A 15,445-nucleotide genomic window follows, 5' to 3' on the forward strand; every position below is an offset into this window, starting at 1 on the left:
CTCTCTCTCTCTCTCTCTCTCTCCCGTTCTCCACTGCAAACACCCAACCCGTGTGCATGAAGTAATCACTCTTTTATGCAGCTGTCAATCATTCACTTGAATTTTATTTCTTAGCAGACGCCCATCCAGGGCACACTCTTGGCACACTCTGCACGTGGACTAATTGTGCACTCCCCGTGCCCCCATACAAATACCCACTTTGATCTGCACGTGAAGTATTTGTACAATCCCTGTGCCTAAATACAAGTATACATTTTAAATCACCTGTGCTGCATAACCCACACTCTGTGCACCAATACATACACACAACATAAAACATAAAACACAAAAATACGCACAGGGGCAGGGCATCCCGCCACAAAGCTTTACTGTAAATGGCAGACTGCCCTCTGGGCGATATCACAGTCTTAGGGTGCACTGTTGAAACCTCTCCTATGTGCTACAATACACAAGGCATAATACCTATAACAACACTGTGAAATAAGCTTCGCATAAATCTCCCTAATTTACAGAATTACAGCAAAGAATTTGACTAGCTTACTGAAAGAATCTATAGGTAGGTGTGATGTATTCACTCGAGTCCAGGGTAAATGCTAAACTTGTTTATTAAACTTGAACACAGGCAACATGCCAACAGCTATTTTAAGTTCTCTTGCTGTTTACTGTTGGGGGACCATCTAACAATTACAAACCACTTAACATTTAGATTCTAAATTGTACTTATGAGCTATGAGCTGTCTCTGAACATGTCATTTTAATTCCAATCATAATAATGCAATTAATAAAAATAACACAATTAAAATAATAATATTAGTGAAAAAGCTTGACTAACAACTTTCAAGGCCAGAGTTCAATTTGAGTTGCAGTAATGTGTAGTAATGTGTGGATTTCAGAGAGCGGTGGATGCATTAACTGGGGTGCTATGCCACTGAATGGCATCTTTGTTTACTGGGTGATGCCCCTGATGATCTACCTATAAGTTGGTTGATTCCAAGTCAAGCAGGCAAAACGTTTTGTCTTCAGTGGTAACATTTCATTTTTCTCAGCTTGATTTAGGGATATATTTCTATAGTTTTTATTTTTTTTATTTTTATAATCCATGTTGAAGAAACAAACAGCTTGAGAGTGCTTTCAGGAGGTTGTCTTATTTTTTAAAGTATTACCAGTAATGCATCAGTTATAAAATGACCTTACTCTTTGAGTGTATGTATGAGATTAGGGAGGAACTCTTTTAACTGCTGTAAGGGAAATAGGTGAGGCTGCAACACTTCCAGATAGTTCCATGTGAAGTCACGCAGCAGTATAGTATAAAAGCCTTGAGCCCAGACAGACAGCCTCCAGTAGCTCTTGGTGAAGTAACTGACAGTGCAGGATACCTGACACATCAAAATGATGCCCATGATTTGAGCTTCTTTTATTATTTATTTGTAAAGATCAGGATCGCTTCACCTGTGCTTTTCTTAGAACAACATCACAATGAGTGACTCATCTTCCGATTCACTAGTTTTGTGCACATTGCATAATGAGGGTCTGATACTCTACTGTAGGGACTGCAGGCTGTGCATCTGTCCCGCGTGTTTGGTAAACGAAAGACATCGCAGTCACTCACTCATTTCCTTCAAAGATGCATGCAAAGCAGAGAAAGTAAGTAGTTAACTTATTATTATTATTATTATTATTATTATTATTATTATTATTATTATTATTATTGTTGTTGTTGATGTTGTGCATAAATGTCAGTGCTGTGCTTTAAAGCAGACAAAGTCTAATGCTTACAGCAGTTTTTGGTATTTCAAATTTCAATTGTCCAGAAAATCAGCTAGACTGCTTATATCAGTACTGCATTTATTATTATTATTATTATTATTATTATTATTATTATTATTATTATTATTTATTTATTTATTTATTTATTTATTTATTTATTTCTCAGACACCTTTATCCAAGGTGACTTACAGGTGTTACAGGGCAGCAAATGGTTAGAATGTAAGCTTTATTTAAATACAGTGTAGTTTACAGTATGTGCAAATAATACTACTAAAATACAATCTGAATTAGGATGCAATAAGTTAGGATTACTACAAGGTTTTTATGTATATCCTGGTATTGGGTGCATTTACAGTTGATTGTTGTTAATTTGTATACAGTTAATTAAAATCAGACCATAGTTCATAGTACCCATTTATTGAAGTTGAATAAAATTATTGTTGAGGCTTTTTTTTGTCTGTGTTCAGGGGATACTGGAGATTAAGGCAAAGCAACTGAAGAAGAACCAAGAAAAGCTGCAGAAAAACTTGCAGCAGCTTTCTGCCAGCGAGAAAGAAGTGGAGGTAGGTTTTTTACTTTCACTTAGCCAATTTCACTTAGAATTACTGTTTGTTTTATTTTGTACTGCACATCACAAACTAAAATATACAGAACAATTAAAAACAAAGCATTAATATCAAACTGTTATCATATACACACGTGTTGCACTATCACACAAAGCAAATTAAATATCTACTTGCTGAAGCGGTTTTTTAAGCAATGCACAAGGAAAAGTCACAGGGCAGTGACGTCAGCTCCATAGCAACACGCCTCCTATGTTGGGAATGGATTCTTTCAATGCAGCGGTTTGGGCATTTGAAAAAGGAAAGGAAGATTCATGAAATTAATTGGAGACTTAAGTTGATGAGAAGAAATTACCCTCCACAGTACGAATTAAAACGGTGTGCTGGTTTTTATATGAAAAATGAGAAAAAGCAGGTTGCATAGAGGATTTATATTGGACCCCGACACCCGCGATATATCGAGTAGGTGGTGTATATATATTGTAATGTTTTCGGGTTCCGACCTTATGGACTCAGACAGAGGCAGTGATTCTAGTGAACGGGTAGTGGTCAGCCCGTATTTATTTAGAATAAAGGATAGAGGGGTGAAAAAGCACAGGGTAGGCAGAAGTATGGGGGGAAAAGGATCAAGACACGCACACACACGCTGCTCCGCAGCTGTAGCTCCTTGGGCTCGTCACTCAGACTCCAGTCCGGCTCCTTCCCTCTGTCAATCGCTCCATTGTCTCGACAGGTTGTCTGTTCTCTCCCTCTTTTCCTCTCACTTTCCTCAGCAAGGTTCCGGGGGGGTTAATGGCAAAGCTGTAGCCGGGGTCCGTCTCACGGCTGACAGTAGTAATGGTGGGTGGTTCTCTCGCTCTCTTATTATCTCCTCACTCCTATCAGGTCAGCTGTCGTCGCTCTCTTCCCGTCCTCGCCTCATTCCCGCTGCTCTTATACGCTGGCCCACACCCTCTCGCTTCTCAGATCCGGAGCAGGGGCTGCTGGAACCAGCCTGGAGCTGGAGCAGGGGGTCTCCATCAGCTCTGGAGCCAGCCTGGAGCTGGAGCAAGGGCTGCTGGAATCAGCCTGGAGCTGGAGCAGGGGGTCTCCATCAGCTCTGGAGCCAGCCTGGAGATGGAGCAGGGGCTGCTGGAATCAGCCTGGAGCTGGAGCAGGGGGTCTCCATCAGCTCTGGAGCTGGAGCTGAGCTACCGGAGCCACTCCGGAGCCAGAGCTAGCAAAGCTGGAGCACGGCCCACCCTATAAAGGAAGCGAGTCCGAGGGGTTGCAGTGGAGTGTGTACTGACATATCCCCCCATCTCTCATGCAGGAAACAGTTGAAAAAGTGAAGAATTCGGTGAAAGCCATGTACGGAGAGATGCGTGCGCTACTAGAGCAGGATGAGCAAAACACATACCGTCTGATCGAGGCTGAGTACCACAACATGCTGCGCCAAATCCACAGCCGGGTGAATGGGGGGTTCAATTTAATTGAGGCTGCCATGAACGTGGTGGAAAACGTGGAGCACATGGACAATTTCAAGCTTGCTGAGTGCGGCAGCATCAACATACTGATGGTGAGGCTGTCTCTCCCTTCTCACTGCTAACCACGAATCACAGATTGACAAATTTACTCTAACCCTATCCCTCTCCCTCTCCCTCTTCACTGCTAACCAGGAACCAGGAAAATACCAATTTACCGAACTGTAGTCAATAAACTAAAAATAGTGTTGGGACATTAATCAAGGCTTTATGGTTTCAATAGCTTAACAGCATTCTCATAATACTCTACTCTCAGTTTGCCTGCAGTTGATATGAATTCAGCAATATGGATTTTGACTTTGTTAGATCCCACATGTTATCCATTTTGACAAATGATTGGTTAAATGAATGCAGACGCTTTCCATTGCTGATTTTCTTTTCTCATTTTCTCATACACAGGAGGTCAATTCAATGAAAACCAGGTAAACTTCAGTATTAAACAAACTTGCTTATCACATTAATATATCATAAATTCAATTTCAGTTTCACGTTTGCCTGTGTAAATATGAATCAAAGCGCTAAAGGAAACACCACTCATGAAAAGAAGCGCAAGGTCAATATTGGTATCAGTATCCTGAATCAAAATGATTAAAATAATGAGGAGTACGCATTGAGTTTAAACTTGATTTATTTAACTGAAAAATAATCTGTTACTTTTTATGGTTGACATAGCATGAATACAAAATTAAGAAATATACTTGTGTTCTGTACCTTGAAATCCAAATCTGAGCAGGGTACTATTCCATAATAATGGTCTTAAAGAGCAACAGGGTTGGAATATCTGTTATGTTAATATGTTGTTTAGAATGTATTTCTTTTTCTTATGTTCTTCACTGTCAGAACTGCAGATGACTTGCCTAAGTGCTACACAGATGTTGCCAAGTTAAAAACTTGCCTGGTTGCCTGGCCAGGCTTGTTTTAAGTTATTTATTTTTTACCAGGTCCTGGTTGTAGATGGCTATTATAACAAAGCCTTGAGTTGCTTTGTTAATAAAAGTCTATTTCTAAAGAATCTTCAATTTAGGTGAAGTGTGCTGGGTGAGAGTGGATAGCTTGGGCTATTTTAATCTTTTTTTTTACAATGGTTTAGTATTGAAGCGTTCGAGGCCATACATATATCTTTAGGGAAGGATGTCCAAGTTGACAACAAGAGGCTGAAGTCACTGGAGAATTGTGTAGATGAAATCCTGAAGAGCACCAAGAAATTCCTGCCGCGGCCTTGGCAATGTGAGTGAGGGGATGGAAACTGGGGGGCAGCCTCACCTCGATTTGACTGAGAACGTACATGTTGACTGAGAAACCAGTAACACTGTCAGTTGCAGAGCAAATGTGCCATAGTATGTACTCAGTAATTGTTAGGAAACAACAGTGTTACAGGGTCATTGGAGTTAAGTATTCTGTCTAAAAGTAAGTAAAGGGTTGTGCCAAATATTATTGCAGATATTAGTAATACAACAATCACATTTTTCATTTATATTTCTTGAAGCACACAGCACCATTACTTCCTTTATGGACCAGTAGCATCAATTCACTTCATATTTTAAAGTTGGCTTAGTTGTTGGTTTCTTCCAGTGCTGGCACCTTACCTTACCTAAGTTTATAGCCAGTGGATTCAGATTTGGGCCAGACCAGGTGATGACCAGTGCTCCAGAATACTAAAGTATACATTATATACTGAAAGCTAAAGTTGAAGCAATTTGTCAACCAAAGGCATTAGTTTGCAGATTTTTCACATTGAATATGGAGAATGAAAGATAGGTTAGAAGTCCAATTTTCTGAAAAAGTGAGCCCCAATTTGCTCCTCAGGACCTGGGCTAGATTCTACTGGAAATAAGTGGTGTTCATTGTCCTTCCTCCTGCTTTAGACTCTGAGAACATCACGTTCGACGAGAACACTGCTCACAGGAACCTGAGAGTCACAGAGGACCGGAGAGAAATAAGGTTTGTATCACAGGCCCAGAGCGTCCTGGAAAAGCCAGAGAGGTTCACCAAGACCCCCAATGTCATGGCAACTCAGATCTTCTCCAGCGGTCGCCACTACTGGGAGGTTATGCTCAAGGGCAAAGAAAACTGGGGTGTTGGGGTGGCTTACCCTACAATGTCAAGGACTGGGACCAGGAGAGACATGACATTGGGTTTCAACAAGGAGTCCTGGGTGTTCCAGTTGTCTGATGGAGAATTTTATGCCATGCACAACGGAGATGCCATCCACCTGATCTGCAAGAAGTTTCACCGCCTTGGGGTCTTCCTAGACTATGAAGATGGGAAGCTGTCCTTCTATGCGGTAGACAACTTCTGTCTGTTGTACACCTTCAAAACCAAGTTTCGCAAGCCAGTCACTCCTGCCTTCAAGACATATGACAAGTCAAGTACCTGGCCCCTGGTATTGTGCCCCATGCTGCCAGAGCCTAAAGAGCCTGTGTCTGATATAGGAGAGCCTAATCCTACAAAGGAGGATTCTGTTAGCTATTTCAGTGAGAGGCTCTGAGCCTGTAGGGTGTGCAAAGGCAATCGGTGTTATGGTGCTCCATGTTATGTATTACAGATGTAAATAACCTGTACAAAAATAATTGTCATCTTTACTGGCAACGTCTTAAAAATATATAGGTATAGGAGGCTGTGTGGTCCAGTGGTTAGAGAAACGGGCTTGTAACCAGGAAGTCCCTGGTTCAAATTCTGGCTAAGCTACTGACTCATTGTGTGACATTGAGAAAGTCTCTTGTTCTGAAATCAATAAACTATCATGCAACCGTATGGTTGATAAAGGCTGCCAGTATTACTTGTAATACATGAGAAACATCTTGTAAAATGTGGTACATTGTTGATATACAAACTTAGAGTCGTATTTATTAAGACTAACATAATTGTATTTGTTTTAGGGATTGTAGTTCATTAACAAACCAATTTTCTTATAAAAATTGGTAAAGCAAGCCTTATAAGGTAATAATTAAGTTGTGTTAATTAATTTTTATTTAAGCTAATCAGCTAATTCAAGTCTTTTGTTATGTTTTTCTTAGGTTTATAGATGACACACCCAATATTATATTCAGTACTTTTTGTTGTTCTGATTATTTTAGTAAAATACTCTAAATGGCTAATTTAGATTTTGAAGTAATCCAAGTTCTATGAAGCTTATAAAAAGTAAGATCTTCAGGGATGGTAGGGTGTTTACTGAATAACGATTCCATCAATGAAAAGGACAGTTTACCTCCAATTTGATAGGGAATTTCAAAGCACAATGCATATGTACATGGTGTCCATCTTTCTTCTTTTTTCTTTTTCTTATATTTTTTTAATCGAAGGTTTCATGTGGAAGATATTGTTCTTGTTGACTGGTTTATGTATTTCTTGTGTGTGTACAATAATCGAACTGTGGTGTTTTCTGAAGACGCACCTGTAATGTGCAAATTAGAAGATGTTTGATCAAGTTTATTTTATTTTCAGTAAACAGTTGACAGCTTTCTTTTTGTATTGTACATATAAAATAAAGGCTGTAATACTCCATGTTTTGTGATTTTTATATTATGCTCATATTAGCTTGAACATATCTAAGGAGATGGTCTCCTTGCATGTTTTAACAACGTGTTTCCCTAATGAGATGTATACAGTGATTGTTGGGTAAAAGTTATTTACAGACGGATTAGCACTAATTTTGCACAGCTACCTTATGTTGTGGATTGTAAAGTGTGGTAGTTCATTACGATATAAAAACAATATAATAAAATAATCAACACTATTGTAGTCAAAACAATACCTAGTACTGCTGGTATTCTGATTTCCAGGACAAAACAAAAAACAAACAAACAAAAGAAAAACATGTTTATGATATAATCTGTGAGGACATTGGTGAACTCCTAATAAAGTTATTGTCACACAGTTTGCTCAGTCCTTCAGAAGTGATATGAAAAGGGTTTGACTGTTGTGAAGAATGTTTACAAAAAACTACATCTCCCAGACTGGGTGCGCTATGCTGGCAGTACAGGTCGTGCGTCAGAAGCGTGGGGTTAGTTTAATTGTATTGCGGGTGACATTTTAATGCTGTCACAACATCCTTACATTGCAGGTAAGAGCGTTACCTTTAAATGCGAGATTTACAATTCACTTGTTTTCAAGTTTGAAACGACCACTTATTTATATCTTTAAACCTGTACGGCGTTGTTTTGCAACTGACAGATGTTTTATGCCACGTAATTTGTTAAAAAAAAAAAAAAACGGCTGAAAATGATCCGTGGAATTGCGTAGGAAGGCTAACCTATCTCTCGTCTCACACGGGTTTATTTCGTATTCTTAAATTGTACTTCTCATCACATCACCACTCAAGTGTTCCAGGACAACTAAAATGTTTGTGAGGAAGAAAAACTCAAATCAAGAGGTGTGTCTGTTCTCAATTCTGCTCATCAGATACAGCATTGGTACAGCACAATACTGCAGTGTTCTTTATTGAAAGGCGCCGACTGTGCATGTAATTGTTATTTAAATTTAAATGTATATAATCTGCAGGAAGTTTAATGATGTAACACACACACACACACACACACACACACACACACACACAGAGACAAAGTACCAACATGAAATGCAACAACCACCTCCATGGCACACACAAACAAACGCACTTGTCTTTAGTATTTACTGCTATAGTTTTGAAACATACATTTTTTTGCCCATTCATTAATCAAGGGCTATAATTGAAGCTAATATTCATTTTTACAGTCAGGCAAAAACAGAAAGCTCAATTGTATTTTTACTAAGATGCCAATGAACATGCGGTTTTTTTTTGTTTTTTTTTTTGTATAAACCAGACAGTAGTTACAGTTTAACCCCTTGACTGCCAATTTTTATATATATTTTTAAACAAATAACTTTTTTACTTGTCAGGGCTGCTTATAGTTTATCAGAACAGTGCCAGATGTCAGAATGGAGCAATATTACTGAACTGTCCAGGTCAATTGCAAAGAACTTGTAGATTTTAGTATGGAGCTGCATACAAAGTTGCGGACTAGCTAATAGGTACTGTCTCAGGTTCATCCCCTGCTCCGTATTAACTTAGTAACAATTGCAAGATGGGGAACAATGTTGGGGACTAGCTGATCCCACGCTTTAGTACTGAGCTCAGGATTAAGCTCAGGATTAAGCTCTTTATTGCAGTGTTTTTCCGGACCAAGTCCGTTTGTGTTCACACTACAGTTTGTAGGTGCACTCTGCTCATTTTATATGGGGTGTGAACCAGATGTTTACAATGTCCTGCAAGGCATATTGAAAGATGGCAGCTATTGACGTATTGCTCTGTTTTTTAATATAGCATGTTTTAGATTCTGACATATTGTTGTGGAAGAAAGCACTGGGGAGCACTTAGCTAATTTAATGAATACATTTATTGAATGCCTACAGTGGGAGAATGCAGTTTACGCAATGCTGCACGATGCTCCTACTGTCGGCATTAAACAAAGTAATTTGAGAAAAGATTGAATATATTTGACTATTTTGTGAGTTTTTTGACGAGTTCGAGATTTTGTTGTCTGATGAAAATTTCTACCAGAACTTCAGTTTCTCACACTGTCCATGTAGTTTAGGATTAGCAGATTTCCACAGTGAAAAAACTTTTTTTCTTCTTTAATTTACTGATGCCTTAGTAACTCTGAAGCCAACAATAACAGTAACTAAAATAACACAAAAATAGTTTAACAATTAAACATCGGGTGAATTTATTCCAGATGATAACTCATTTTATTTTTATATTGTCATCTAGTCAAAATATGTGAAATGTACAAAAAAATAGATTTAAAAAATAGATCAGCTCTTACAATTTAAACATATGGTATACATATAATCAGAATGGCTAAACAAATAATCCATAAGATGGTTTATTTTATTTTTGAATGGCGCTAACACACAACCTAATACATTACTCTGCTATTAACTTGCCAAGCAGGGTGATACAGTTTAGTACTTATTATTGGGCCAGTTAAAATTGTATCCTGGCCAGTAAAAACACTACCTCAGTGGCCCAAGGGGCCAGTAGTAAAAAATCTAAATGTAGAGCCCTGCTTAACTAAACCCTTAATTTAACTAATAATTAGCTTAACTGGGCCTTTTTAATTGTTTTCTGCTCTTTGGAGATTTCAGCTTCATTATAACATGTTATAAGTAACTTGAAATCTGCAACTTTACAGGAGCTGAGAACAATTAAAAAGGCCTAATTAAGTTACATGTTAGTTCTGTTTAGTTTTAGTTAAGTAATTGAGTGCTCAGTTGGAGTGAAACGTATCAATGATAATTTCATCCACTTGCCCTGGTACTACTAGCACTGGAACAATCATTTGAAAACCATACAAGCTAAGTTCAAGATCATAAATGTCCTGCAGTTGCACTTGAATTACACCACAGCCTACGAGAGTGACGCCTACTTCTTTACAGTAGCAATGAGGTTACCACTCCTTAACAGCATCTGTTCAGTCTTTACATTAATAGAGCAGGCCACTGAGCAACTGTCTAAAAGAGCCAACAACTGAACTGTGCACCTTTTCTAACCCCTAAGGCATTTACTGACATACCTGGTAGACACCCTTGAAAGCCTACGTTTTCATCGCACTGACACCTGTAATGTTGTTGCAGTATTTACTCTAAGTACTTGTCTACCTTGTTTTAAATGCCCCCAAATTAAAATGTAAATAAAAAAGTGTAGCTACAGTAGCTGCGCAGTACAAAAAAACTAATAATCATTTTTGCTGTATTCACAATAAAATAACACTTATCATATAGCAACCTAAATATTCTACATGTTTAATTCTAACTAACAAATAAAAACATAAAATTATCTGAATAGTGCAAATATTGTAACTTGGCCAAAACAATAAAAAATTAATTCCAACAGTTAATACCTTTGAATTTCATGCAGTCCAACTAACCTCTCCCTGTCAACTCCTGCTCATTGTTCTGTACCGCCCCCCTGGGTCTCTCACTCACTTTCTGGATGAACTCGACTATCTACTCTCCTCCCTCCCCTCTCTGTCTACCCCGACTGTCCTGTTGGGTGACTTCAACATTCATCTCTCCAACCCCAGCCACTCTGCTGGATTCCTCCCTCTCCTTCACTCCTTTGACTTCTGTCTCTCTCCGTCCCCTCCTACCCACAAAGCTGGCCGTCAACTGGACCTCACCTTCTCCAGGGCCTGCTGCCCCTCCACCCTCTCTGTCACCCCCCTGGACACCTCTGATCACTATTTCATCTCTTTTTCTCTGTCTCTCCCCCCTCTCCCTGCTCCTCCTACCCCCACTATCACCTCTCGCCGTAACCTCCGCTCTCTCTCCCCCTCTGTCCTTGCCTCCACTGCTATCTCTCACCTCCCTCCTATCGACTCCTTTTCGCAACTCTCCGTAGACTCTGCTACCTCCACCCTCTTCTCCTCACTCACCTCCTCCCTCGACTCCCTCTGTCCCCTCACCTCCCGACCTGCTCGCCTCTCCCCTCCCCATCCCTGGCTCTCCTCTGCGCTCCGCTCGGCAAGAATCACACTGCGATCTGCTGAAAAGAAATGGAAGAGAACCAAACTCCCTGCTGCCCTAGACCTTTACCGCACTCTCCTCTCCTCCTTCTCTACTCTCTCCTCTATTAAATGTGCTTATTTCCAATCTGTAATCCAAGCCTCCACTAACAACCCACGTAAACTATTCTCTACCTTCTCCTCCCTCCTAAACCCTCCCCCCCTCCTCCTCCCTCCTCTATCTCCCCTGATGACTTTGCCTCCTTCTTCTCTTCTAAAATCTCAGATATCCGCAAAATCTTTAACACCTCTCCCTCCCCCGCACCCCCTCCTGCTCCAACCCCTACTAACTCGCCCTCCTTCTCCACCTTCTTGCCCCTCTCAGACTCTGACCTCTCCTCCCTGCTCCAGGGTCACAAACCCACCACGTGTGCCTTGGACCCACTCCCCACTCACCTCTTTCAAGCTGCTGCTCCTGCTCTACTCCCCTTCATCTCCTCCCTCCTCAACACCTCTCTACTTTCTGGTATCTTTCCCTCTGCCTTCAAAAAAGCCTCTATCACTCCCCTCCTCAAAAAACCTATCCTTGACCCCACCTCCCTCCAGAGCTACCGTCCTGTCTCCCTCCTACCCTTCCTCTCCAAAACCCTCGAGCGGACTGTACACCGCCAGCTCTCTGCTTTCCTGTCCAACCACTCTCTGCTTGACCCTCTCCAATCTGGCTTCCGCTCTGCTCACTCCACTGAAACCGCCCTCCTGTCTGTCACCAACTCACTTAAGTGTGCCCGAGCTGCCTCTCTCTCCTCTGTCCTAATTCTCCTCGACCTCTCTGCTGCCTTTGACACTGTTGATCACTCTATTCTACTATCATCTCTTGCTGACCTGGGGATCTCTGGCACTGCTCTGGCCTGGTTCTCCTCCTACCTCTCCAACCGCACTTACCAGGTAACCTGGCGTGGAGCAACCTCCACACCTCACCCTCTCTTAACTGGAGTCCCCCAAGGGTCAGTCTTGGGTCCTCTCCTGTTCTCTCTCTACACCCGCTCTCTGGGCCCCCTCATCGCATCCTATGGTTTCTCATACCATTTCTATGCTGATGATGCTCAGATTTTCCTCTCCTTCCCCACCTCTGACTCCACCATCTCCTCCCGTATCTCTACCTGTCTGTCTGCTATTTCCTCCTGGATGCACTCGCATCACCTCAAACTCAACCTCTCTAAATCTGACCTCCTTTTCTTTCCCTCCTCCTCCCCCTCCTCTGATCTCTCTATCTCTGTTCCTCTGGAATCTACCACACTCTCTCCCTCTTCCTCAGCTAAGAACCTTGGAGTCACCCTGGACCCCTGCCTCTCTTATTCCCAGCACATCTCCACTCTGGCACGCACTTGCAGATTCTTCCTGAGCAACATCCGAAGAATCCGACCCTTCCTCACCAACTATGCTACCCAGCTCCTGGTCCAGGCCCTGGTACTCTCCCGCCTAGACTACTGCAACTCCCTCCTGGCTGGCCTCCCTGCGTCCGCCACCCGTCCGCTCCAGCTCATCCAGAACTCTACTGCCCGCCTGGTGTTCTCTCTGCCTCGCTTCGCCCTCGCGACTCCACTACTCCGCTCGCTCCACTGGCTCCCGATCACCGCTCGCATCCAGTTCAAGACTCTTGTACTAGCCTACAGATGCCTTGACCAGACTGCACCCAGCTACCTCCAGACCCTCATCTCTCCCTACAGCCCCACTTGACCTCTCCGCTCTGCCTGCACTAGAAGACTAGCTCTACCTCCGCTACGCTCCCCTGCTTCCAGAGCCCGCTCCTTCTCCACCCTTGCTCCGCAGTGGTGGAATGACCTTCCTACAGGTGTCAGGACTGCCCAGTCCCTGACCATATGCCGGTGCCTCCTTAAGACTCACCTCTTCAAACAGCACCTGTAGAACTCCTCTGTTTGTATCCTGGGACACTATCACCCTTCATGTAAATGTGCTTTATTCTGCTCTTATCTGCCCCCTATTTTACTGCATTTAATCCTGTACTTCAGAATACTGTAATCTGCCAAGTGTTTAACTTGTAGTACTTTGTATTTAGTCATATCCTGATGTAACTATCACTATTTAATCATATCCTGATGTAACTATCACTATTATCTGCTGTATTATTGAATTGTGGTTTGTCACACTTGTACTTTGCTTGAACAAAAGTTATTGTATTTCTTGCTCTTATTGTATTACTTGTATTGTAACACTTGAAATGTATTTGCTTACGATTGTAAGTAGCCCTGGATAAGGGCGTCTGGTAAGAAATAAATAATAATAATAATAATAATAATAATAAAACATTACTACCAATTACAACTAGCCATTAAGTACTGAAATCAGATTAAGCTAAGTCAAGTTACTTTGTTTATTCAATAACGTGTAAATAATTCAAAACAAGGAACATACTGTACCTGGTTGTACTTTTAATAGTCAGTGCAAATGTTGACGTTATTCCATCCATTTACAGTAACTTGCTTTTTCGTATTAGTCATTGCGTTGTTCTATGTAGCATTTAGTATGTTTTTATATTCATCATGAAGTTAAATTAGCTCTCTAATATTACCAAAGTGTGGCTTCCTTCTTTTAGCACTTGCTATATCCATTATTTTGTTTTATTTCAGTTTACAAATTTAAAGTTAGCCTGTGCTGTGCTACCGGAAGTTCTTTCACGACTGCCTAGCAACAGTGCAGAACCTGCTGTGTGCAGTCATTACAGAGGAACTCAAGCGGGGATCTGTTAACATTAGCTGAAAACAAGGCAACAATTTCACACAGAATCCGTTTACTGTAGAATTTTGCTGACAATTAATTAGGGTCCTTACGTTTAATATGCAAGTCTCATTCACATGAAACCACAATTCGAACGTCAGTATTAACGTTGGATGTAGCTAAGCCAGGCTAAATTGTTGGTTGGTGCAACAGGCATAATAATGTCTGACTTATGGTTTAAAACTGACTTTTAACACATGCGCCAGCATTTAAACAAAATATGTGTTTGCTTCTACTAGTAGCTAATATATAAGGCTTTTTTATGTACTCAAATATGTAATATGCTATTCGAATAGTTTTTTGATCTCTGTGTATTCAACTACACTGACCCATCCCTAGTTTCGATTTTAAGTTTTGGATAAACTTGGTCTTTTTACAGTAAACCTGATTGCAAAACTAGTTTATGTTAGTAGCAGTAAGCATTCTGAATACCCATAAAAGCTATTCACTGCAAACTCTTTCTACTTGCATCTCTGAATTAACTTTACAAAGACTTCGAGCATCCCTCTCTTCTGTGTTGCCACACATACTGTACAAGACGAGTCCCCTAATGTTCTGGGTGTTCCTGGGAGATGAGATAACTGACCTGTCCCTACTGTATCTAATACATACAAAGAAAAATGCTAAATTTAAATATACATGGTCATAGTTTAACCTTTAATATACACGTCATAGTGTTGTACATGCATTCTTTTAAAATTATTTTACATTTTACATTTACAAATCGTTCTCTTTTTTTTCCATGTCAGACAGACCCACTTCCTGATGGGTGTCCTGAGAAATCTCATTTTCGATTTAAAAGCGTTAGAGAAGATTCACAAACTCAGAGTATGACTGAATCTATAATGAATTGTATTGGATTACCCTAATCCTTTTATTATTTCCAGGGCAAGGTTTAGCCAGGATGTTATTGAATCCACCTGTCGCTTACTTGAAGAATAGTTTTCAGTTTATAATTTTAGTTATTACCGCATTCCTTCGAATTTAAGATGCCCTCGAATTTAAGACGCAGCCCAAATTCCCCACCCTTAATTTGAGGAAAGAATAAAACATCAAATACATATGCATTTACAAAGATACAACCTTGATTACCCATATGAGGCAGTTTGCAACCATCTGCTGTGACACAGCAGTACAGTTATGTGCAGCTTCTCATTTCCTGTCGGGATTACTCACACCTGTTTTTCTCCCAATTTGTGAACTGTGGTATTGCTTGGCATGTGAAAAATATGGGGGTCTGATCAGCATTTCCGATCTGTCCAACCTGGCGCTGTTTGTTAGAATCTCAGAAATTGTAAAAACTTCTCTTCA

General features: G+C 40.7%; 1 protein-coding gene across 1 annotated transcript; it reads left to right on the top strand.

Moving 5' to 3' along the window:
* Positions 1–1,335: 1,335 nt before the first annotated feature.
* Positions 1,336–7,356, top strand: LOC117394340 (E3 ubiquitin-protein ligase TRIM39-like). Its single transcript, XM_033992497.3, has 6 exons — positions 1,336–1,644; positions 2,236–2,331; positions 3,644–3,889; positions 4,254–4,276; positions 4,945–5,081; positions 5,720–7,356. Exons 1-6 carry the CDS (start codon positions 1,477–1,479, stop codon positions 6,340–6,342), a joined length of 1,293 nt encoding a protein of 430 aa, XP_033848388.2. The 5' UTR covers positions 1,336–1,476; the 3' UTR covers positions 6,343–7,356.
* Positions 7,357–15,445: the final 8,089 nt, after the last annotated feature.

Source organism: Acipenser ruthenus, chromosome 3 (assembly GCF_902713425.1).
Source record: "Acipenser ruthenus chromosome 3, fAciRut3.2 maternal haplotype, whole genome shotgun sequence".
Lineage (NCBI taxonomy): Eukaryota > Metazoa > Chordata > Actinopteri > Acipenseriformes > Acipenseridae > Acipenser > Acipenser ruthenus.